We start from the raw sequence: 25155 nt of genomic DNA, 5'->3' as shown, positions 1-25155 counted from the left end.
AATCCTACAAAAAACTCAGATGGTTTTTTGTAGTTGTCAGGTGGATATCTCGTATCCACCTGAGTTGGGAGGCTACAATTTAGTTTCTGGACTGAGGAGAATTACTGCATGGGGCTCTGCAGGGCTATCCAGTCAGCCTTAACTGGGAATGTGGACTGTGGCCTGCGGCACTGAGCCTCACCACTCAGGGCATCTGCCCTTCAGCCACTTTTCTCTGAATACTCCCAGCTGCAAAACAGCAGGACAGAGTTGCTTTCTGCTGAGCAGCAGCAAGAAGGATGGTTTTCTGTGACACATGGGGCCCTGGCTACTCCCTGGGGAAAGAACAGGGAGCTACAGGATATGTGGGTTCTCACCTGGTGCAGGGCTTCCACCACGCGTACCACGTCATAGAAGATAACCACAGTCTCCCGCTCGCTAAGCCTCTTCTCCTTGATGACGTAGTGTTGCAAGTTGATCAAGTCAGCAGTCTTGTCACTGAAGTCGTGTGCACAGAGGCAGTCCAGGACAAGGCAGATGCGCTTCTTCATCTTCTTAACCATTCGGCTAGATTCTGTATCCTCAACAATTTCACAGGTGCGATCCTGAGAGGTAAGTGGGCAGACAGGGCTTGACTGTGGACCCAGCAGGGCCAAGGCCAGGGGTTTGGGATCTCCTCAGGAGCTGTACACTCAAACCAACCAGAGCCTGGATGAAGACTGCAGGTGTGGGAGGTGGAAGAATGAGGCCCAAGGAGCCAGACGGAGTGCTTAACACAACTCAGCTTCCCCACACCAAGTGCCAAGACCAATGGGCTGAGGATAAAACATCTCAGGTTAAGAATTCATACTTTGCTCATAATGCAAAGGACTAGCATCTGAGCTGAGCATTTAAAGTCAACTGGGTATTTAAACCCTAATGCTCAGGCAGCAAAAGTGGGCCTTGGGGCATCTTCCTTCCACAACACTCCCACCAAGGTAACTGGCTTTAAAATGACCACATCACCAACACTTTTTCTCACTAATGTAACTTCCTTTCAATGTCCATTATGATAGACACAGTTAAGTTAAAGAGTAGTTAATCCTAAAAGGCTCCAAGAGTCACACAGTTCTGTGTCCAAGACAACTGTTTTCCCAGGTTGCAGCATTCCCAGGTAGTCACATAATCATGGCTAAGAGTGTGGCTCTGTCCTCAGAAAGCTGGGTTTGGCCCCAGCTTCTCCTTGTCTTAGCTGTGGGACCTGGGGTAACTTTCTTAACCTCCCTGAGTCTCTGGTTCCTCATCTGTAAAAGGGAGCTGGCAATACCCCTCCCCAATTGTTGAGAATTAGAAATGAGAGAACTTATGTCCAGTGTCAAAGCCAGGGCTCAGTAGGTGGGCACTGTGACCTACACTGTGGATACAAGAATCACTCTCCTTGTTGCAAAGTATTCCAAGTGAGATAAAAATAAGGACAACATGGAGACTTTAATCCCATCATCTTAAGGAGGCCCGTGGTGTCATCCCAAACAGGCTGACATAAACCATGGCCAAACTTTCAAAGATGTCAGAGATGAAATACTAAAAAATCACAAATACCCTCAATGCTTTCATATTTAAAGGAAACACTCTAACCTTTAGAATTGCCTAATGATACTCTGAGTTGCCTCTAACTGCAAATCTAAGAATGAGACCTTATGGGGTATGGATGTGGGATGTGGGTGGCATTTTCCATTTGTTTTGTCAGGAAATCAAGTTGATGAGGAGTTGTTATTCTTGAAACAACAATGATGATGAGAATGTGCCACAACTGCTGGGTGTGTTACACATACACTCATTAATCTTCCTGGCCACCCTTTGAGGGAGGTGCCATTATTGCTTTCTCCATTTTACAGATAAGGAGTCTAAGACTCAAGTCCAGAGCCTGACTCCAGGGCTATCAGCTTCAAAATGTGTGTCCTCCCTGGAATGCTACTGCCTCTCAAACATCAGATCTGCCTTAGGAGCTGGCCCTGGGCAGGCTGGCTGAAGGTTCTGCACAAGCTCTGCCGACACAGAGGCTGCTCCCAGGCCTGAGCTGGGGGCCTCCTGGTCATCCTGGCTCTTCATTACTAGAGAGAGAGACAGCTTCATTTCTGCCCCAGGATGGCTCTTCTCAGAGTATTATCTGCTAACCAGTACCTGTACCGAGGAACCTGGAACATCAGAGCCTGGAAGCTCAAGGCCATTTGCTGAACCAACTGAAATGCCTGGGCAGACAAAAGGCCTGGTGGTGCCTATGAAAATCTAACAAGACCCTTACTGGCCCTTCCTCACTGCCCTCCCTTCTGCCCCAGCATGCCCAGCTCCTGACAATGCAACTGAAAAGAGCCCTGATGTCTTTTTTAATTTTTTTGATAGAAGGGATCAAACCTAGGATCTTGTGTATGCTAGATAAACACTTTATCACAGAGCTATACCCTTAGCCCCTTTAAAATTTTTATTGTGAGACAGGATCTTGCTAAATTGCCTAGATTGGCCTCCAACTTGAGATCCTCTTGCCTCAGCCTCCTGAGTAGCTGGTATTATAGGCATGCACTACTATGCCCAATTGAGCCTGGGCATCTTTAAGTGACTTCCTGCTTTCCTTTCTTCTTGGAAAACCAATCTTTCAAAAAAGCCTGGCTGCTGAAAGAAGCTTCTGCACCACAGAAGTGCTATAGAAGCTAGTGTGGCCCCAGCCTGACTTCCACCCACCCCAGAGTTCCTGATACACCCAGCAGGGCAGGTATACTAGTGAGTCATATGCCAGGAGTTGTTTGTGGAAACATGTGCTCTCAGCAAGAGAGGTTAGGTGAGGGGTTAGGTGAGGATGGAGAACAGGTCACTCACCTGAAAGAGCCCGTGGTGGTGGACCACACCGTCCTGCGTGTGCAGGAGGGAGAGCAGAGAGTACTCGGTGTGCAGCAGCATCTTGCCCTGCCTCTCCTCCTGGCTCTCTATGCCTTGGTCACCCCTCTCCTCAAGGGTAAGGATCTTGAAGGAAGCATAAAAAGAAAACCAAAAGAACAAACACCTTTCTTTACCCAGCAGAATGACTGCAACAGGGGAAGCAGGGAATTTGCTTTCTACCATGTGATACATGTGCACAACTCACACAAACACACACACACAGTGAAGTGAAGCCATTTTTCTTAATGTGACAGGCATGTCATTTATGCACACATAAACCTCTTTAAATCGGGAGTTATTCTGAGCACAACTGTGTGAACTTGATTACTTCCAGGAAAGAAATGGTGCTACTCTTGCTCATGGGAGCAATGCTGGTGTGAAGGTAGAGAGGAGGGTGGAATGGGCTGCCAGGATGGGCCGTGGGTTCCCGTCTCGCTTACCTTCAGTTGATAAAAGTCATCTGTGCCATCCTTCCTTGCCAAACACTGCACAATGCTTGGCACTGGTGAGTTGCCCAAACGAGGACCTAGGGCACAGAGGACCACTGGCTTACTTTTCAGAAGCCCTATTACAATCCCATGTCAAAATCCCATGTGTGTATCACAGTTCATCCCCACTGGACTGACCACTCAATCTCCTGGTGGAGAATTCTCATAGTCTTTTCTCCATAAATAGAGAGGGATGCCTATAATCTAGTTACTTGGGAGGCTGAGGCCGGATGATCACAAGTTTGAGGCCAGCCTTGATAATTTAGTGAGAACTTTTCTCAAAATATATAATAATAAAAGAGGACTGAGGATGTGGCTTAGTGGTAGAGTGGTACCAAATTCAGTTTCTGGTACCAAAAAAAAAAGAAAGAAAGAAAAGTGGGGGGAGAGATAGAGACCGAGATAGAGGGGGGGGCAAGGAGGGAGAGGGGGAGAGGGGGGGAGAGGGAGAGAGGGAGAGAGGGAGAGGGAGAGGGAGAGAGAGAGGGAGGGAGGGAGGGAGGGAGGGAGGGAGAGGGAGAGAGGGAGGGAGGGAGGAAGAGGGTAAGGGTGAGGGAGAAAAGGAAAAAGGATGTGTATGCATCTAGTATCTGCCTGAGATGCACTTGGCTTTTGATGGCACATTCCTCAAAACAAAGGTTTTTACTTATACTGGAATTTCTAGGGAGCATCTGTGAGAAAAGGCTGCCAAATGACCCTCTAACCCAGTGACCCCAGAGTGAGGATCTAGGACACTACAGCTTAACAGGTTCCCCTAGTGATTTCAATATAGCTACCTGATCTCTGCTAAGTGCCAGTTGTTGGGACCTTCTGTATTTCTGCAGACACATGGTGCTTGCTGTCCCGGAACAGCATCTCCCTGATCTTTCAGAGCAGAAAGATGATCACGTCACAATGCCACTGCTCTTGAGAAATCCTTAACAGTTACCTACTTTTTTTTTTTCCTTGTGGTGCTGGGAATTGAACTCAGGGCCTCGTGCATGCTAGACAAGTGCTCTACTACTGAGCTACATCATCAGCCTCTGCTGTTCTTTTTTTTTGTGGGGAAGGGTACCTGAACTCAGGGGCACTTGACCACTGAGCCACATCCCTATCCCTATTCTGTATTTTGTTTAGAGACAGGGTCTCACAGAGTTGCTTAGGGCCTTGCTAAATTGCGGAGGCTGGTTTTGAACTTGCGTGTGCCACTGCATGTGGCTGTTATTCTTAACATACAACCCAAACTCCTTCCTTTGTTCTCTAAGGGCTTGCATGATTTGTTCCAACCCACCTTTCTAAGTTTTTTTGCGTTTGTGTGCAATTCTGGAGATTGAACTCAGGACCTCTTTTATGTCCTGCCCACCTTCTAACTTGTACATTCCATTACTGCACTGTCCCATCCCCGCATCCTAACAGGCTCTTAATTCCTAACACAGTCGGCCCTTTCCTTCCTTTGCACCTCTGCACAAGCTGTCCCTTCTGCCTGGAATTCTTCCCCCTGATTTTCACATGGCTGCTCCTTCTCATGCTGGGGTGTCAGCTTGAGTGTCACTTCCTCAGAGTCATTTCTTGGTTGCACTATCTACAGGTCTTTCTCATTCTCACACCATCTGTTTACTTCCTTCACAACTTTTCAAGCACCAGTGATGATCTTATTTCTTGTTTACTCTGTTTATTTCTAACTAGAGTGTTAAATTCCATGAGGGCAGGAACTTTCTGTCTTTATCATTGCTGTATCCCTGGCAAACAGCACAGGCCTGGTATGCAGTAAGTACCATGAACTATTTGATGAATGTCTGAAGTCTGAGCTATCTCCTATGCCCATAAGTCCAAAATGTTGTCCCAAAGCAAAAGTCATACCTGGCCTCTAGCAACACGAGAATCAGGGTCCCCTGAGGACCTACATCACCTGCAACCCTGACCATATGACTTGCTGGCCTCAGATATTATGTAGAAACACCAGCTGCTCCTCTGGCCTACTGGGAACAACCAATTCTACGGGATTTCTGTACTTATAAGAAGGGTTAGGGTTGCTATACAAAATACTCTGTGAAATTAATCATGCCATCTAAGAATAGTCAAAGTAGTGTCTTCAATGATGAACCTTGGGTTCTAATTTGGTTATGTGTTTGCTGTGGGTACACTGATCTAAGGCTGGTATGACAACAACAGAACTGATAACCATTGGCAGAGTGATCTAGGGGCTGGTCTTTCAGTGACATAATGCTCTAAATTCAATCCCCAGCATTATAAAAACAAAACCAAAAAGCCACAACAACAAAATGAAGTGGTAAAGTGAAGGTTCAGGCTGAAGGCTGGTCAGGACCACACTCTACTGTCTGCCAGTCTGACTGTGTGAGCCCACATGCCAGGCCCTACCCTGAACACACCCACCCACTTTGTTGGAGACTTACCGAGGATGAATGGTCCAGCTCTCTTGGCGTTATTTCCAGAAATCCCACTCCCTAGAGCCTTCGCTCTGGCCGACGTTTCCCCAGCTCCTCTGTCTGATGCTCTCCGCTTCATTCTCAGCTCTAGACAAGACAGAAAAGATCTCATTTGATGAATAAGTCGGCAGCCTCCCTTACGCCAACCTGGTCTGTGAATCTGATTCAGGAACAATCACACACTACCACTGCTAGCCCTCCACTGTTGCTGCTGCCTCCTCCCCACCTGGAGGAGCATCCGAGGTTCCCAGTGACAAAGAACTACATACAGCTCTTTCACTTGGGATTAATTAGGTGCTAACAGAGGGTATCCTTTAAGGCAGCAGATAGGAGCCACATAATTGGGGAGCCAGCCTGATGCAAAAGGGTTGGTGAAATGCAGAGGAGGAATCTGGGCTTTATAGAGATGACAAAGCCAAAGAGGAGCCTGAGAGACAACACAGGCAGACAGGAGGGGAGCCAGTCCCATCCAACTGCACCCAGCCCTAAAGCACCTGTGCCCATGGTGAGGCCTGCCTCCACAAACACATACAGCCAGAGGGTCCATGGTGCCCACTCCCTGGGCCATATCTGAGGAGTGCTGGGGCATGGGCCCTAGGAAATGACCTGCTTTACAGGAGGCCGGGTACACCTGTGCCCATGAAGGATGAGGAGTACAGCCCAGAGGACTTCCCCACCTAAAATTTGAGCTCCTCTGAAATGAAACAACACCCAAGTTTTCAATGGGTGAGGGGGGTCTACTTCCTCTTCCCTCTCCTACTTTTAAATTTTTCTTTAATTACTCCACATTACTATTATTTTTTTTTATATTTTTTTTTTTAGTTTTTGGCGGACACAGCATCTTTGTTTGTATGTGGTGCTGAGGATCGAACCCGGGCTGCACGCATGCCAGGCGAGCACACTACCGGTTGAGCCACATCCCCAGCCCCAATTACTCCACATTATGTACAACCACAAAAATGGGATCCTAATCAGAATAAGTTATATTCCATGTATGTATAAGATGTCAAAATACGCTCTGTCATGTATATCTAAAAAAAAATAAAGAAAGAAATGAATTTTTTTTTAAAATGTCTGTTCGAGTTCAGCACAAACCCAATTTTTTTTTTAGAGAGAGAGAGAGAGAGAGAGAGAGAGAGAATTTTCAATATTTTATTTTTTATTTGGCAAGCACAACAACATCTTTGTTTGTATGTGGTGGGTGGGTGCTGAGGATCGAACCCAGGCCGCATGCATACCAGGTGAGCGCGCTACAGCTTGAGCCACATCCCCAGCCCGAAATGAATTTTTTTCTCTTTAATTAAAGGGAAAAAAATACACTGTGCACATAAAGTCGGATGAAGAGCACCACTGGAGTTCGCTGATCACTGACTTGCTAATAATCCCCATCTCCCCCAGGCGTTCAATAAAAGGGGCCATAGGAGCCCTTTTATTCTAGTTTCTGGACAACAACAACCTCTCGACACGGATTTAAAAACAACAAAGAAAGAGTTGTTTCTTTCAGAAAGTCAGACGTCTCAGGAAAGCAGAGCCCAGAGGTGATGAGCAATGAAAGGTGCACACAAGGAAGGCAGGGCTCACAGGCTGCTCAGTGTGGCGAGGACTCAGGCAACATCTCCCTGAGTAGGTATCAGGGGTGTGCCAGGCAAGGACCCTCTAGAGGAGGGGTCTGGGTGAGCAAATCCAGAGGTAAGAAATGGCACAAAAGTAACAAGTTCCAAGTAGTCTGTGTTGCCGTAGTTCCAATGTGAGGCAGGGAGTGGTAACCAGGGGCCCAGAGAGAGAAACCAGATGACCATATTAGGGTTGTAGCCGCCACCCTTCCCTAAGGGCCCAGAACAACAACATTCTCCCGTAAATTCTTTCTTCACATAAAAATAATTGATGTTCCCTGTAGAAACACTAGAGAACACAGATGAGCAGAAAACAAACAAACAAACAAGGAAGTGTCCTCTCACCACCCAGATGCAACTGCTGTTAACATTCAGACAGACTTCTCCTGAGTGTATACTAATATTAAAAAAACTCTTTCATTATTACAACAATTTGCATGAACTGTAATGCCACTTTGTGAGCTTCTTTTTCTCCCACCTATTATAAGTGTGATATTTATAGTATGGGAAATATATCCTAATAAAGCTGTCACCAAAACAAAACAAAACCCACCCTGATAGTCAGGCACAGTGGTACACACCTGTAATCCCAGATACCTAGAAGGCTGAGGCAGGAAGATCACAAGTGTGAGACCAGCCTGGGCAATTTAATGAGACCCCATCTTCAAATAAAAAGTTGGCCAGGATTACTACTGTAATCCCTGTGACCCGGGAAGCTGAGGCAGGAGGATTGTGAATTCAAAGCCAGCCTCAGCAAAAGCAAGGAGCAACTCAGTGAGACCCCGTCTCAAAATAAAATATAAAATAGGGCTGGGGATATGGCTCAGTGGTTGAGTGCCCCTGAGTTCAATTCCTAGCACACACACACACACATATATATATGGTTGGGATATAGCTTAGTGGCAGTGGCAAAGTGCCCTTGGCTTCAATTTCCAGTACCAAAACCAAAACCAAACCAAATGTAAAAAACACCCCAAAGAAGATATTCTTTTTTGGTATCATGTGAGACAGCTACAGTTTTCTTGGTATAAATATATTATGACTTATCTGGCCTCTTCCAATATGGACATTCATATTCTTTCCACTATTATTTTTTATTAACAGTCCTGCACATACAAGTATACATTTTGCATCCTTAACTCTCTCAGGATAAATTCAAAGAAGTGAGACTTGAGGGTCAAATGGGGTACACATTTTTAAAGGTATTTAATGATGTATACCACACCAGGCTGTTCTCAAGAAAGCTGTGCTACCAAGTGCGGTGGCACACATCTGTAATCTCAGCAACTCAGGAGGCTGAGGCAAGAGGACTGCAATCTTCAGCCTCAGCAATTTGGCAAGGCCCTAATTCAAAAAGTAAAAAAGTCTAGGGATGCAGCTTTGTGAAAAGTGCTCCTGGGTTCAGTACCCCATTACCTACCTCAAAAAAAAAAGAAAGTCATGCCAACTTCTTCTCCCATCAACTGTGTCGGGGAGAGTCCCAGAACCTGTGCAGGATCATTTTCTTACTCTTAAAAATGACTATTATGATGAATAATAAAAAAGAAGTCTATCATTTAAAAAGTTCACATTTAATAATTTCTGAGATTAACCTATCTCACATGCTTACTAGTTGTAGGTATTCTTTTCTTTTTTACATAATACCTCTATTTTATCTATCTATCTATTTATTTATTTTTATGTGGTGCTGAGGATTGAATCCAGGGCCTCACACTTGCTAGGTAAGTGCTCTATCACTGAGCCACAACCCCAGCCTCTGTATGAATTATTTCTTTTGTGAATTTCCTTCATATTTTTTATGAAGGAAATAAATTTTATTGTTCTAATTAGTTACACATGACAGAAAACATTTATGCACTTTATCATGTGTAAATGTAGTATAACTTCTCATTTAAAAAAATATATTTTTTTAGTTGTAGGTGGACACAGTGCCTTTATTTTATGTATTTTTATGTGGTGCTGAGGATCGAACCCAGCACCTCGCACGTGCTAAGATGAGCACTCTACCACTGAACCACAACCACAGCCCCTAATTTCTCATTTTTCTGATTGTACATGTTATAGAATCACATTGGTTTCATTCATATTCTTTCTTCATTTTTTTTACTGCTATATGTCTATTAGTGTTATTGTTTTTAGGAGTCCTTTATATATTAAGGCTATAACTGACATAGAATGCAGTTTTTCCTTCATCTTTAAACTTATTCTGAATATAAAAGGTTAAATTTTATGTAAATATTTTTGTCTTTTCATTTAGTTTGATTTTACTGATATTCCTGAAAGACCTCCCATATCCTGAGAACAGATAGGTATTCAAGAGGTGGGACGAATCCTCACATGCTGCTGTTCTGGCCCTTGATCCAAACACCAGAAGAGCACTGGAAAGATGACCCCACGCACTGTTGGCTTAAGCTACCAGGCTTCCTTCCCATCAGCTATGATTTGTTCTCTGAGCTGGCCACTGGGGAGCAGAGCTACTGCTTCATTCTGAAGACTGGTTAACTCAGTGGGCTCAGCAGTCCCAAGATGAGTAGAAGCCAGTTAGATCTGAATGTGACCTAAAAAACAGGGAAGAATGAAACTGCTTCTAGAAACATCTTATAAAGATGGGCAGTCTTGCATCTGGCCCAGCATTCCCACTCTTAGCGTGGCTAACTCCTAAGCAACTATCATTTCCTCAAGGAAGCCTGATCCCAGTTAGTCTCATGGTACTCTGTCATTTCCTTCATAGCACTTCCCACATTTTGTAATTATGTATTTATTTGTATGTTTGTATGCTTAATGTCTGTCCGGACCACTAGAAAAATTCCGAACCTCTGAAAGTTCTATAAAGAAAAAACACTCACATACATATGCATGTACTTATATGTGTGTGCTTATATATCTACATGTATCATATATATATTTATAAATATAGGTTTATATATATAAATAAAAGCACTGCACTTCAGCAGGTGCACCATGGTTGGTGAGAGTTATTTCCAGGGTTAACAGACCTGTGCTTGTCCTAAGCTGCCCTGGTAATAAATAAATGGTATCACATATTCTGATTCCATCCTCCATCTTCCATGGGGTGCTGAGCCTCTTCTTCTTCCTGGTTCCCTGGAGAGCACTGGAGAGCTGCATCACATCTGTGTAGAAGCTTCTTACATCCTACGCATGGTCTAGATAACAGTTTGCCAGGAGGAGCTGCAGCCCAGACAATGAGTGAGCTCAGACCAACCCCACCTACCCCACTCAGGATTCAACTCAAGCAAATGGCACGGGAACTGCTCCAAGACACAGGCAGACAGAAGGATGGGAACAGATGGGCAGGGAGAGGGAGAAGGTGCTGGCGGGGAAGAGGTAGCCAGGCTGCCTCCCTTCCCGAATACCCTTTCATAATACCCAGAGTTGATGGAAGCAAAGCAAGCACGGTGGAGAGGCAAGCTCAGTAGATTGGAAGATGTGGGGGCAGGGCTCACTAGTGAAGAGAGCAAAGATGAAGCTCTTGGGGACACACTTTCCTGCCCCCGCACCCACTGATGCACAGGAAAGATGTTCCCCACCCTCAAATCATCCTAATAAGTGTCCCTCCAGAGACACACCTGCAAGTGGTTCACAGATGCTCCCGTGGGGAGGCCTGCTTGCAAGGATCTTGGCTATACAGTGTGATGATTCAGCTCTGGATACTCTGGTCTCAAGGACTTAGGGCCCTGGCCCCTCCAGAGATAGCTGCTCCTCCTGCTTGAGTGAAGGGTCCTGCCCAGCCTAGCTCAGGTGCCTGCTGTTTCCTGCATTCATTGCTCAGTGTCTTGGCTTAGAAGTAAAGTATCTAGAGCTTTGAACTGGTCAACTCTTCCCTGTTCTATCTTCACATGTCAGCACCAATCTCCTTAGAACCTGAACTTAACAGGAAGACCAGTGAGGCAACAATGGTGGGTGGGGGAAGGGGAGTTGTCAGGAGGGGGCACTGAAGGAGAACCCAGACTGGCAGCTCTGCCTTCTTTAGGCTATAGCTATACTTCTCAGTCTGAAAGCAAGGGCTTCTGTGTGCTTTTACAAGCCTGAGGAGTGGGTGTGCGTCTCATCATGAGAAGGTCTCAACTCTGAGACAGCTAACATAGCATGTGTGAGTAGGGGAAGCCTAGTTTTAGCTATCAATTTGAGGCTAAGGTCATCTAAAGTAGATGGGCAATGTGAGCCTGGCTTTCCCAGCCAGGCTGTAGAGACATAGAAAGGTTCTAAGGCTACAGATGCCCAGAGTCTGGTGGTACAGTGTGCCAGGGTACAGCAGAGTTGGGTGGGATAGCCAGGTAGGACATTGACACAAAGCATTGTTTGGCTTCATGGATATTATCTTCAAAGAGAAGTGGACTGCAAAGAAAGATGGTAGTAAACTAAGGAAACAGTCATTGTCCTACCCAGCTTAGTCTGTCCTCAGCTTCAACCACTGTAAGGCAACTGAAGCCTGGCCAGCGTGTGGAGGGTCCAACCACTTACCCAGAAGTGGGCACAGTCCCCACACAGGCACAGAGCAGAGCAAATACCCTTCCCTCAGCAAACATGACAGGCAGCAGTGGGGCCCACACATGTACAAAGGACTACTCTTAACCTCATTCTAGCATCCTTTTAGCAACCTTGGTTTCTGGAGAGACTGAGAGGTCCTTGTAAACCAAAACAATGTAGGAAGAGTCCAAGGACAGTCCCCATAAAGGAACAAACTATGGTCCCATCCCAGTGAATTCCTCACTGTGTGAACAAGAACAGCTGGGAGCAATGTTTTGTCAGCAGCTGTCAAAGCCTGCTAGAAGGCAAAGGACTATGTCTACTTTGCAAGGTAACACTAAGCTAACAGCTTCAATATCCAGACTGTCCCTGTCAGTAGTCCCAATCCCCATCCCTAGGTTTTCTGGCTGTGAAAAAAAATCAATCAATAAGCTGGACATGGTGGTCCACGCCTGTAATCCCAGCAGCTCAGGAGACTGAGGCAGGAGAATTATGAATTTAAAGCCAGCTAATATAAATATATATAAAAAGGGCTGGGGATGTGGCTTAGTGGTTGAGTGGCCCCAGTACCAAAAAAAAAAAAAAAAATCAATCAATCAATAAAAAGGAAGTTTTCCTAAGCTGTGCAGCCTTCTGTCTTCTAGTCTTTACCTCTGATATTATCTACCAAAGGCAGGGATCCTGTACCTCCACTCAACCTACCTGGCACCTGGAGAACTTTTATTCTTTTTTTTTAAACCTTATTTTATTTACTTATTATCTTTTAAAATATGTATTTTTTAATTATAATTGGACACAATATATATATATTTTTTTAATTTTTATGTGGTGCTGAGGATCGAACCCAGTGCCTCAGATGTTCTAGGCAAGCACTCTACCACTGAGCCACAAACCCCAGGCCTTGAAAACTTTTATTCTTTAAAGACATAGCTTCTAACTGTGTGCATTTGTCAAAACAATTGAGCCCATATGATTCAAAGATTTGTGAAATTCACTGAGTTTAAAGACACCACAAATGAAAAAAGCAAGCTGTAAACTGAAGGAACTGGTCAAAGTCAATATTACCAATAATGGAAAAATGACATCATGGGCTTACTGATATGATGTGCTGAACAAATCCATCTATTACTTATGCTATTCCCTCCCCCGCCAAAAATAATACAAACTGAATCTAATGATGAGACAAATAAATTGAGGTATATTTATCAAAATGGGCCTATATGTTTCAAAAACATCAATGTCAGATAGAGAAAATCTAAGACACTATTCCACCTTAAAGGAGACTGAAGACATATACCAAGTAAAGGCACGGGGGTAATCCTAGAGGAAAAAAAATATATATAAAGGATATGATTAAGCAACTGGTAAAATCTGAATATACATTAATATTATCTAATATCAGATAATAGTGTTGTATCAGTTAAATTTCCTGAATTTGAATATTGTGTTGTGGTTACATAGAATTCCTTGGTTCTGGGGCTGGGGATGTGGCTCAAGTGGTAGCACGCTCGTCTGGCATGCGTGCGGCCCGGGTTTGATCCTCAGCACCACATACCAACAAAGATGTTGTGTCTGCCAATAACTAAAAAAATAAATAAATAAATAAATATGTTTAAAAAAAAAAAAAAGAATTCCTTGGTTCTTAGATTGTCCTTGTAATATATGCTGTAGTATTTAGAGGTGAAGGTCATGATGTCTGGAATTTACTCTCAGGCACTCAGAGGCAGAAGAGAAAGTCCAACCTACTAGGATAATTCCCCAAACCCAATGCACAGGTGCAAAGGGCCTGCCTGCTGGGCATGGTGGTGATTACCTGTAATTCTAGTGACTGGAAAGACTGATGCAGGAGGATGACAAATTTAAGGCTAACCTTGGCAACTTAGGGTGACCCTGTCTCAGAATAAAAAATAAAAGGTGGGGATATATCTTAGAGGTAGACTCCACTGGGTTCAATCCCCAGTACCCCCCCAAAAGGGGGAGGGAGTCTACCCTTGGATGCACAGCCATAGTGGCAAAATCTGGAACCTCATACTAGGTAAGAAGAGCCAGGCTGGCATGAACTGGAGTTTTAGTCTTTTAGCATAAAGGAATGGGAAAAAAGTGAGGGTTCCATGCAATCTCCAGGTCCACCACCTTGAGGTGTCTTTGTGTTCACATCCTCAAAGGGTTTCTCTGCACCAGGTGTGGGACAGTGGGGCGCTGCTCTCCTTTAGGCTAATCAGGAAGGATGCAGGAATCACTCCATCTTAGCTGGACAAACAGATTTCAACAGGCTGCAGTATGTCTGTCTGCCATGGAGGTCCTGCAAGGGCTTCCATGATTTTCAGGAAAAAAACCTAAACTCCTCAGTGAACCTGTCAGACCCAGGCTACATTCCCTGCATCACTGCTCATGTATGTACCCTGTATGCAGCCACAACAAATGACTCATGAGTCCCTAAGTATGCCATGGACATCCCTGCCCTGCCCTTCTCTCTGGCTGGCTCTTCCTTCCAATCCTCACTGAACTGTCACCTTCTGCAGCAGGTCTTCAAGGAAGGCTGCTTGCCAGAGCCAGCTGCTACTCCTCTAATTCCCAGAGAACCACAGCACCACTCTGTCCTCTCCTACTGGGCTGTAACCACTGGTTTATTTGTGATCCTCCATCCCAGGTGGTGGGCTTCTGAAGGCTCAAGTTCAATTTGTCTCTACTTTCTCAGTGTCTAATAAACTGCTTAAAGAGAAAACTGAGGGACTGTCCATTATGCATCTAGAAGGCACTAAAGCCTCTATTGGATAGGAACAGCTGGATAAGGAGATATAAAATATGGTTCTACCCTCCTTGACATTAGAGGCTTGAGTAGGACCAGAGAAAGTACACCTGATACCCTGTCTCTTACCCTGAGCCAGTCAATGTCTGCCAGCTAATGGCAAGAGAGAGGGCATCACAGCTGCAGACAAGGGTCACATTAGTGTTGGGTAGTTTAATGAGGAAAAGTCCCATGTCATAAATGCATGGGGCAGGACAGGGTCTAAATGGGCTGATCACCAATGCTTAAACAGTGATTGCTGCTGGAGAGCCACCCCCGCAGAAGAACCAAACCTGTTCATGACACATGTAGTTTGTGCAGAACTCCTCACCCAAGAAGAGACAGACCACCCCCTGATATAAGAACACCCCTTTTGCAACCAGCACAAAGATCTGCCTTCCTACAGAAAGATGTGCGAATGTGAGAGCCTAGCTACCACTCACACCAGCAACAGGTCTTCTAGGCCACTCTAGGTTTGTGGTGTGAAGGTCCTTCTGTTGGTCTAAAAAACTCCTACCACTCTCATTATATCTGGAATGACAGGAGAAGACTAGAGGTGAGCCATGTGAATCTGAATATATGATCCAACTAAGATAACCCATGGACCCATGCTTTACAAACCACCTTCCACGCTGGAGGGCTGCCTGTTCCCTCATCAATTCCCAATGAGTCTCTCTGGATGGTGAATTTCAGACTCAAGAGTCCATGTGGGAGGCCCACATTAACTAATTTTTGTACATGTTTTTATAGTTTTCAAAGCACTCGCAAATATTTAATAATAATAGACACCCTCGCCAAACACACAAACATTTCTAGGGGAAAAAATTGAGGTTTAGAGATACTGAGACCTACTTAAAGTCACCTGGCTAGCTACTTAAAGCTGAGACGACATGAACACAGGTTTTCCATCACTGAGTCTCATACTCTATTTACATGACCACGCTGCTTTCGCCACTATTCCCATTCCACCTAACCCTGCATAATTCTAGGAATATCAACCACAGAGAGGGCAGCACCCTCCAGACCTACTGTAAACAAACTGCACTTCTGGAAACTGAGGGCTGCCAAGCCAGAAAGCTGCAGGTGAGTGGGGAAGGGAAGGGCCATGACATTCTGGAGGAGGAATTGTAGAGCCTCTCTAGTCAGAGGGCTAGGTCAAAGGTTGTGTTACCAAGACAGCCTCCCCACAGCCAACCCCCGCCTGTTCTGACCAAGCACTCTGTAAGCCACCCTCACTGCACCTCAATGCTCACATGTAGTTGCATCTACCTGGATCAAGGACTTACACTACAGACCCATTCTCTATTCACACTCAACCCAAGAAACCAAGCAAATTCATAGTTCACAGATCTGAGGGCTTCAAACCATGAACCAGTTATCCAAGCACCAGTTGGGAAAAGCAAGATAAATCAAGAGGTCATATACTGGGTTCAAGTCTCAGTTTTTATCACTTGAGGAGACCTCCCTTGTGGCAAATCTTTCCAGGCACCTAGCCTTTTAACTTCCATTTCAGGGGTACTTCCTATTTGCCACAAAGCATTCCTGGGGTTTCCTAGATTCTTTTTTTGTGTGGTGCTGGGAATGGAACCCAGGGTCTTGCACCTGCTATATGCAAGCACTTCACCACGGAGCCACATCCTGGTTCCCCCTCTTTTTTCTTCTTTTCTGGTACTGGGGATTGAACCCCGGGGTCCTTAACCACTGTGCCACAACACAAGCCCCTTTTATTTTTTTTTTATTTTGAGACAGGGTCTCACTATGTGTTTAGGGCCTTGCTAAGTTGCTGAGCCTGGCTTTGAACTCACTATCCTCCTTCCTTAGCCTCCCAAGTCACTGGGATTACAGGTGCACACCACCACACCTGGCATCCTAGTCCTTTTTATTTTGAGATAGGCTGGCCTCAAATTTGTGATCCTTTTGCTCCAGCCTCCCAAATATTTGGGATTACAGGCGTGTGCCATTGCACTATTCTCTCTTTAATTCTCACAACTTTTCCCCCTTTATTACTGAAAAAGCAAAGCCTGGAAACAAGGAGGTTCCCTGAGGCCTGTTCTCTTCTACTCCTGCTAGCCTGGCTGGAAGGAGACCCTGTTACAGGGCAATGTCATTCAGTAATGATAGCCATTGCTGAAGGAGGCCTGAATCCTCTCCTTGGTAGCTTGAAGGAACCACTGGGAGCCATTTGCTTTGTGCTCAGGATGGATGCTGGGGGGATGGGGAGGTGGAGGGAGAGGAGGATTAGCAATCCTCTGACTTCAACCAGGATTCCCTGATGACATAGATTGGTGCATGTGCTGTCATCTTCACTGTTCCCAGAGTAATGATTTGGTTCATTTTCAAAATTCAGGATATGCATAGCTCCAATTTGTCAAGAATATATATCACATAATTCTCTAAACACTGGGCTTTACTGCCCAGGAGTTACAAGTGAACCAGGGCTTCTACTCAGAGTTTTCTGGGTACACAGGGTAAATCCCAGCCCCTGAAGCTGCTTTTGCTCCCAGGCTTGTGGGAGAGTACCTGCACCAGCCAGAGAGGAAGTGACTCAGCCAGTGGGAAGTAGGAGGGGTGCTCACAAAGAGGGCCCTGTGCCCAGCCTGCTCTTCCCAGCACATCCACACCAGACCTGTCCTCTATGGCTGCTTTTCCTCAGAATAATTCCAGTGTGCTGAGTACAGCAGGCCAGGGGACCACAAGGGGCTGAAAAGCCCTATGTCTGCAGCTTGGGGAACCAGCTCAGAGTCTCCTCCAGGAGACAGGATTCATGGATTAGCGCCACACCAGGAGACTGTGTAATCATTCTCACACCCCTCTTTACTCCAGTGACTTGAGGAAGTCCCCACTGGGGTCCATTGTGGCCTCTGTGAAGGGTACAAGGAGGATCTGGAAGCTAAAGGTCCCTTGCTCAGAGAATGCCAGAAGAATTCTTTTTTTTTTTTTTTTTTTTTANAAGATGTTGTGTCCGCCAACAACTAAAAAGTAAATATTAAAATTCTCTCTCTCTCTCTCTCTCTCGAAAAAAAAAAAAAAAAAAGAACCACCAAAACAGGATCCAGGGCAATGCTACCAGCCCTGTCACCAGCTCACCCCTCCTCCCTACCTCCGGAAGCAGCTGATGTGACAACAAATATCTGTCACTATGTGTGGGTGTTAGAGGAGGAAGGGACAGACTTAATAGCTCTTTCTTGGGCTGTGCTGGTCTGGGATTCCCCTTCTAGAGAAGCAGCCTAGGGAAGCAGCCAAGCACAGTGGCTTGGAAAAAAGTTGTGGTGGTCTTTGACTCTGCAGGGGCCTTCTGTCATGTGCAGCGATAGCAAAGCAAGTCTCTCCTGTGTCATGCCAACCTGCTCCCGCTTCCTTGGGCTAGAAGATTGCAACAAGGGAAATCCTGGCATGAGCATGTGACTCAGGGGCTCCTCAGCTCAAAATATCGGCCATTGCTTTATGTGGTAACTCAGCCCAGGTACAAGGCCTCCATAGGATCCCATGAGGAGTTCAAGTCTTGCTACTCACGACAGCCCAAATCAGGTAGGAGAAAGCAGCAAGAGACCAAAGATGGACTGGTTAAGCCTGAGAGTCACCTCTATGTCCACTGTATGGCCTGGACACATGCTTCTCTGCTAAAAGCCTCCTCACTTAGAGAGGAACACCACTGCCCCTGAGGAGGGTATCTCCAAGGACTGCCAGAAACCAGCATATAGGAGGTACTAGATAAATGTTATCTCTTCCTTCTATCGCAGACTTCCAGAGTCACCCAGGAAAGCCAAGGCTGGATCCAGGTGCATACAATTCCCTGTTTACACTGTTTTCAACAGCAAAAATCACCACAACTGTCCTGTGAAAAAGAGAATTTGGAGTGGGGCCAACAAACTGCCTTTCCTTAATTGCCTCTATAAAAACCTTAAATTAAATTTCACAACTTTGACAGTGAACAATACAGTTTGCTTTTTGAAGTTTTATGGAATGCTGCTGGCTGTGGTTGCTCAGAAGGGCAAGAAGCTGCCTGGTATGATTATAGAGGCAGGCAGCAAGCCCCACCATCAAAGTGCCCCTCAGCTGGCCATTCACGTGGGTGGGCCCATGTAAGAGCCCAACCTGCTCTGAGCCACTGAGAGGTCAGACAGGGCTGATGTTGAGGGCCATGAGACATCCCACACGCACTAGCAAGAGCACATTTATTATCGAATGTATGTCTTAAGAGGGGGCTTCTCTATCTCAGGCCCAGAAACTGCACAGAAGATGTAATGAAACTAGAGCCGACAATGAAAAAGAAGAAAATACACATGCCTAGGTCCAGCAATTCTAGATCTGGGGTATACTCAAGTAAGTTTATAAAAATAAATGGGCTTGGGCTGGGGTTGTAGCTCAGTGGTAGAGCACTTGCCTAGCATGTGTGAGGCCTTGGGTTTGATTCTCAGCATCGCATATAAATAAATAAAATAAAGGTCCATTGAAAACTAAAAATATATCAAAATAAAAAAAAGAATGAGCTCAACCAGGGTCCCTATGGAACCATGCACAGTAGCAAAAAACAAAACCAAAAACAATTAAAAACACCCACACATCCCAGAAAGGAAACAACCTAAATATTAGTCCACCCACCAAGACTGACCTGGAAACCTATGTTCCTCTAATAATGGGATGCTATGTAGTCTTTAAGACTAGGTCCATACCTCCTAAGAAAGACATCTATAATAAGGTTATCCCCCAAAAGCAACTGCAGTACTATATGTATAATATGATCCTACTTTTTTAAAATATTAAAACTGGGCATAGTGGCACATTTCTGTGATCCCAGGTACTCGGGAGGCTGAGGAAGGAGGATTACAAGCTCAAGACTAGCCCTGGACAATTTAGCAAGACTCTGTCTCCAAATAAAAGGAGTACTTATCTAGCATGTATGAGGCCCTGGGTTCTACCTCTAGTACCACACACACTAAAACAAAAACCCCTATATCCTTGAATATTGTTATGGTTTGGATGTGAGTTACCCACCAAAAGCTGATCAGGCTATGGTCCCAGGGAGGTGAGTCCACATAGACTCTTGGATTCATAGAACTTTGAAGCCTGAAAGGACCTTGACAAAGCTCAGCCAGTCCCTTCTTTGCCGGAAGAATGGAACTCCCACTGCCTAGAGACAAGTTTTTCCCCCTCCTGTCCTATGGGTAGTGGGTAAAAAGACTTTAAATCTATTTTATGTAGTAGTTAAGGGTATAGGCAGACCTGGCTTCAGAATCCAGCTGTGCCACCTGCTAGCAGAGTGAACTTGAACAAATCATTCTAACCTCAGTTTCTGCTTCTATAAAATAGGCATAACAGGGCTGGAATTGTGGCTTGGGCTGGAGTTGTGGCTCGCTGGTAGAGCGCTTGCCTAGCATGTGCGGGGCCCTGGGTTCGATTCTCAGCACCACATAAAAAATAAATAAAATAAAGGTATTGTGTCCAACTACAACTAAAATAAGTAAATAAATATTTTTAAAAAATAGGCATAACAATCCCCGTATCCACTATAGTATTGAGGATTAAACACAGGGTGTTTTGTCTGTAGCCTGTTTAGCCTAGCACCACTGTGTAGTCAGGACCCTGGCCCCAGCTACACTCAAGATGGGACAAAATATGGCCCCAAATGACCCAGACACGTACATGCATGTGCCAGAATGGAACCATTTCTAAGACAAAGCAAGAAAGTAAGTCAAAGCAAGAAAGATCAACTTTCCCCATCCTGGCTCTTCATTACAGAGCCTGGTGTTATACAGAGGCAGCTATGGGCCTAGAATCACTTTTAAGGATACAGTATCATCTGAGCAGGTGGAGAAAAAAATGCTCTTATTTCAGGTCACTTTTCTGTTCATTTAACACCATAACCCAAGGACAAAACCTGTGAAAAACTCCCAAATTCCAACAGGCTTGTTCCCCTCTTCATAGCCTCATTGGATTCAGGGATAGTTCCCAGCTCCCTCAGAACCCAGGGGGACAAGAGGCAGCTTCCTTTTACATCCCTGATGGTTCTGAGTTCTGAGAAGCAAAATTCAATTTGATAACCCAGCATCTGGCAGTGAATCCAATCTCAAGGTCTCTTTCCAAATAGCATCTACAGGGGGTGCTGACAAAGGTCTCTCTCCTCTGAGGGTCTGCTGCTGTTCAGATCCTTCATCTGCTATAGCTTGCTGAATCAGGGTGGCAATCTTCAGACGGAAGGGCTGATTGTATTGGAGTTTCTGAAATTTGATTAAGTTCACTCTCTAGTCAAACCTGGACAGAAAAAAAGGCAAAGGGAAGCTGCCCTTCTTCAGGTGCTGACTCAGACAAAAGCAGCACACCTGCCCCAAAGCTCAACAGGGTTCCATAAGACTTTGCAATTGATACTCCCCTTGGGGGTAAGCTCAGGGCTTACTGAATGGAGCTGCAGATTCCACTGGCTATTATTTTCTCCCTGAGCCACCAGATCACTGCACTATCATTCACTGTCACCCAAAATCATCACTTCCAAATACTCCTAAAGACCAGTGGATTTCCCCTCAAGCATTTCTGATCTCTGCCCTCCTCCCCATCCCCATCTTCTCTGATCCAAGCCCCCATTAGCCTTTGCTCTGATAACTACCAACAGCCTCCAGCCTTCAACTAATTCCTAATTTTTTTTTGGTGGTGGGTATGGGGATTGAACCCAGGGTGCTTAAAACACTGAGCCACATACCCAGCCCTTTTTTATATTTTACTTAGAGACAGGGTCTCACTGAGTTGCTAAGTACCTGGCTAATCTGCTGAGGCTGATTTTGAACTTGAGATCCTCCTGCCTCAGCCTGCCAAGTTTCTGGGATTACAGGTGTGAGCCACCTTGCCCAGCTCCAACTGGGACTCCAGTCCATCCTCATCCCACAGCCAGAGGGCTCTTTGGAAGACACAGGTATAATACTGTATTTCCTCCACTTCAGACATCCATCACTAACAGAATACAAAGTTCAAGCATCTTAGCATGGTGCCTGCTTACCTCTACAGCTTGCCTGTAGCTGTGCTGGAACCCCTGTGGCTCCTAAAATACCACACAGTTGCACCTGTGCCACACTGCTCCCCCTCTGAGTGCTTCATGGACTCCCAGAAAATTCTATTTACTCCTCAAGATCCAGTTCAAGTTCTAAGTACTCTCTGAAGTTTTCAATCTCTTCATCCATTTACTTAGTTCACGCTACATGCTGCACAGACTTCTAGCAGATTCACCAAGCTCTGTGCAAATGTCTATGGGTTAGGTGCCCACCTGTCCCTGCTGGAATACAACTTCCTCCAAGGCAGGGTCTTACTTCTCCTCCTCCTCCTCTTAGTACCCAGCACAAGCCAGCCATACTTGGCAGCTCACGTGTATGCAATTGGGTTTCTGTATTTTGAGTCACCAGACTCATCAAAGTGATTGATGCTTCCTGATTATGCCAATTTAGGTTCCAGACAAGGGTCACTAGTAGGGACTCACAGAAAAATTCTAAATACATTTTCTCCTATGTGTACTTTAAAATGCTGTTTTGTTTTTTCCCCCCTCTGCAGTCCTACTTCTATTTTAAAAAATGGTTCTTTTAAAAAGCCAAGCTGAATCATCTGCACTGCTCCCATACAGACTGGGTAAACTCCCCATAGATTTTCTTTTCAGAAAGAATATAATAAAAATATAATATAATAAAATTCTTGTGATTCCCTCAGGATAGTTCTGACAGCTCAGTGGGAAACATTTCTAGTCACCATGAACTGCTTCAACTAATTCCTAGAAGTTCTTTCCAGCAGCCTGCAGTAAAAGCTAACACTTACCAACCATCTATTTGGTGAGTACCAAGTATTCAACCTGCACCATCTTACTTAATCCTTACAACTGCCCTGCTAGGGAAGTACTCATATTGTTCCTATTTTACAGATGAGAAAGTTGGGCATGGAGAAAATGTTACCCCTAGTGTAGAACCCAGAACCAAATAAACCACTACAATCTACTGCCTTCCTCAAGGGTCAAATTAAAGGCACACATGAGCAAATATATCCCTTACAACCAGCTATCTGAGAGGTCAGCCTCACCTACCCAGCTGTTTAAGTGATCTGCAATCCCAGGAAGAGAAGGGCACATGTGGCAGGCTGGCACTTCTGCACCAGACAGAGAAGCCCAGGCCCATGCAGGGAGTACCCACTTATCTCTGCTTTCTCAGCAGAGACCCCTACCATAGTACCAACACTCCTCCCTCAGAAGCCCACAGTGGTCTCTGAAGAGGGCTCCAGCCTATCAGTCCTCTCCTCTTTCTTTTTTCCTGTAAAAGGATCCCAGGGACATCTATTTAAAATACGGATCAAATCATGTTACTCCTCCACTTAAAAGCTGTTCATGGGCTCCCCAGTAACCTGGGCATAAAGTGGTATCCTCTAGTCAACCTATATTGCTTTACCTTGTACCATGCCAATTTCTACACTATATTGAACAATCAGAGGTTCTTGGAATAAACTACGAATCTCTCTTTCTTTCTCAGAACAACACCTTCCTCTTCATTCTCACCTGGCTAAGTTTTCCCCTCCTCTCCTCTGGTCTTGGCTCCACAGTCACTTCTGCCAGGCCCTCCCATGGTATTCGTCACCTCATGTCCCACACCCCAGGCTGAGCTAGCCTTTCTCTGCTGGGCTCCCACAGCACTCTGCTCCTGCTACTATTAGCTTTTTTAGATCACCTTTCAACTATCTTTTTACAGGTCAGTCTTCTTTATCTATACTGTGAGCTCCTTGAAATAGAAACAACTAAGGCCTTGAACTCTACTTAGTGTGGCAGACATGTTCTAGGTGTTTTACATGTGTTAATGTTTAACTCTTCCTAATAACTCTATACTATCACCCTTGTTTTACAGATGAGAATAATGAAGGCACAAAGAGGTTAAACAAAGTGCCCAAGATCAAAGAGCTAGAAAGCTACCAGAATTTGAACTCAGGAAGCTTGGTTCCAAAGCCAACTTCTTTGAGCCACATCCCCAGTCTGCTTTTCAATTTTATTTTGGTAGCAGGAATGGAACCCAGGGCACTTAGCCACTGAGTCACATACCTAGCCAATTTTATTTTTTATTTTGAGACAGGGTCTTGCTAATGTGCTGAGGCTGGCTTTGAATTTGCCATCCTCCTGCCTGAGTCCTCACAGCTGCTAGAATTACAGGCCAGCGCTGTAACACCTGCTCCAAAGCCCTCTCTCAACCACCGTATTATACAACACTTGCCTCTCCAGGCAAAAACCCTGTTGTTCTGTGAGGAATGAATGAATGGCCACTACCTTTAGACTGTCTAGATCTAATCCATTAAAAACAGGCAGAGGGAGGTCATGAAAGAGAGCTGAAGGAGCTCACAAGCACTGTTTACAAGTAGGGATTCTCTGGGCCCTACAATTACATATTCTGCTCTTCCTTATCTAATGCAAAACTACTCAGCCAAGTGGGAAAGGCGCCCAGCCCAGCATGACTACCCTCTTCCCCAATGGGTTCTCAAAACCAAGCAAAGCCAACCGGTTTCCTCCAGTGAGGAAACAGAGCAAAGTCTATTCTGCCACAGAAGGCGGCTGTCATCTCTTCCTTCCGCCAACAAAAGGGAAACAAACCTGGGGAGTGGGGTTGGGCAGAGAACGCCTTCAGAAAAATGAATGCCCCTATCTACTGGTTGGAAGGTGGGGCCAAGTGGCGTGGGAATGGGCGGGCCTGACCTGCACGGCAGGTGAAACACTGACCACAGCAAGCTCTCCCCTTGGGAAGACCAGCCAAACGTGGACCTGGCAAGCAGGTACCTGTGACTAGCACCTGAACGCCGCCCAGGATCCGAAAATTACCCAGCAGCGATGATACCGGTGCCAAAGGGTGAGGGTTCCAGGAGGAAGCCCGGCTGGTCCTCCCGGGGGACTAGTCCTCTAACTTTCAAGTCACTCTTAGGATCAGGAGGGAAACGTGGAGAGGCCGAGGGCGTCTCTCTGGGAAAACCTGACTGGATTCAAACGCTCAACACTTCACTCAGTGGCTGAGTGACTCCGGGCAGGGCTGGCTGTGCCCACTTCCCAAGGTTGCGGCGGAGACTGAGGCTCCCGGAGGTCGCCGCCCCCGCCGCCCGGGAAGAGCAGACCCCCAGCGGAGGAGGAAGCATTCGGCTGTTGCCATTTCTGTCGCGCCCGGATGGTTTCAAGCTGTCACCCGGGTCCCACCGCCAAAGCCGCCGAGGCCCGCCGGGCCAACACGCACCCCCCGCCCGGCTCCCAGTTCTGGACCCCCGGCCTCACCTTCCCCGGGTAATCAGCGCTGCTCGCCCATAGTCCGCTGCCCGGAGCCGGGGCTGCTCGGCGCTCCGTCCCGGAGGGCCAGGGCCGGGCCGGGGGCGTGGGAGCCGCTCACCGCCGCCTCCCAGCACAGCCGGCGCGAGCAGCCGCCGCCGCCGCCGCCTCCCTCCATGGCTGCGGCGCCGCCACCTGACAACGGAAGTCG

General features: G+C 45.9%; 1 protein-coding gene across 2 annotated transcripts in view; it reads right to left on the bottom strand.

The window, feature by feature from the left end:
• Stk40 (serine/threonine kinase 40) overlaps positions 1-25148 on the bottom strand; it is a 42164-nt gene extending 17016 nt beyond the window's left edge. Inside the window, exons 1-5 of one of the 2 annotated variants that reach the window (XM_015485266.2) lie at positions 24954-25148; positions 5771-5890; positions 3330-3415; positions 2830-2973; positions 357-584 (exon numbers count right to left, since the gene is read on the bottom strand). In XM_015485266.2, coding sequence (XP_015340752.1) covers positions 357-584; positions 2830-2973; positions 3330-3415; positions 5771-5882 — 570 coding nt within the window. In that variant the 5' untranslated portion in view covers positions 5883-5890; positions 24954-25148. Of the gene's footprint in view, positions 1-356; positions 585-2829; positions 2974-3329; positions 3416-4153; positions 4242-5770; positions 5891-24953 lie in introns of those variants that run through there. The other variant, XM_048815753.1, reaches the window with a different exon arrangement.
• Between the last annotated feature and the right edge of the window lie 7 nt (positions 25149-25155).

This window comes from Marmota marmota, unplaced genomic scaffold (assembly GCF_001458135.2).
Source record: "Marmota marmota marmota unplaced genomic scaffold, marMar, whole genome shotgun sequence".
Lineage (NCBI taxonomy): Eukaryota > Metazoa > Chordata > Mammalia > Rodentia > Sciuridae > Marmota > Marmota marmota.
The sequence above is the reverse complement of the archived record's forward strand: the minus strand, read 5'-3'. Positions and strand labels throughout refer to the sequence as shown.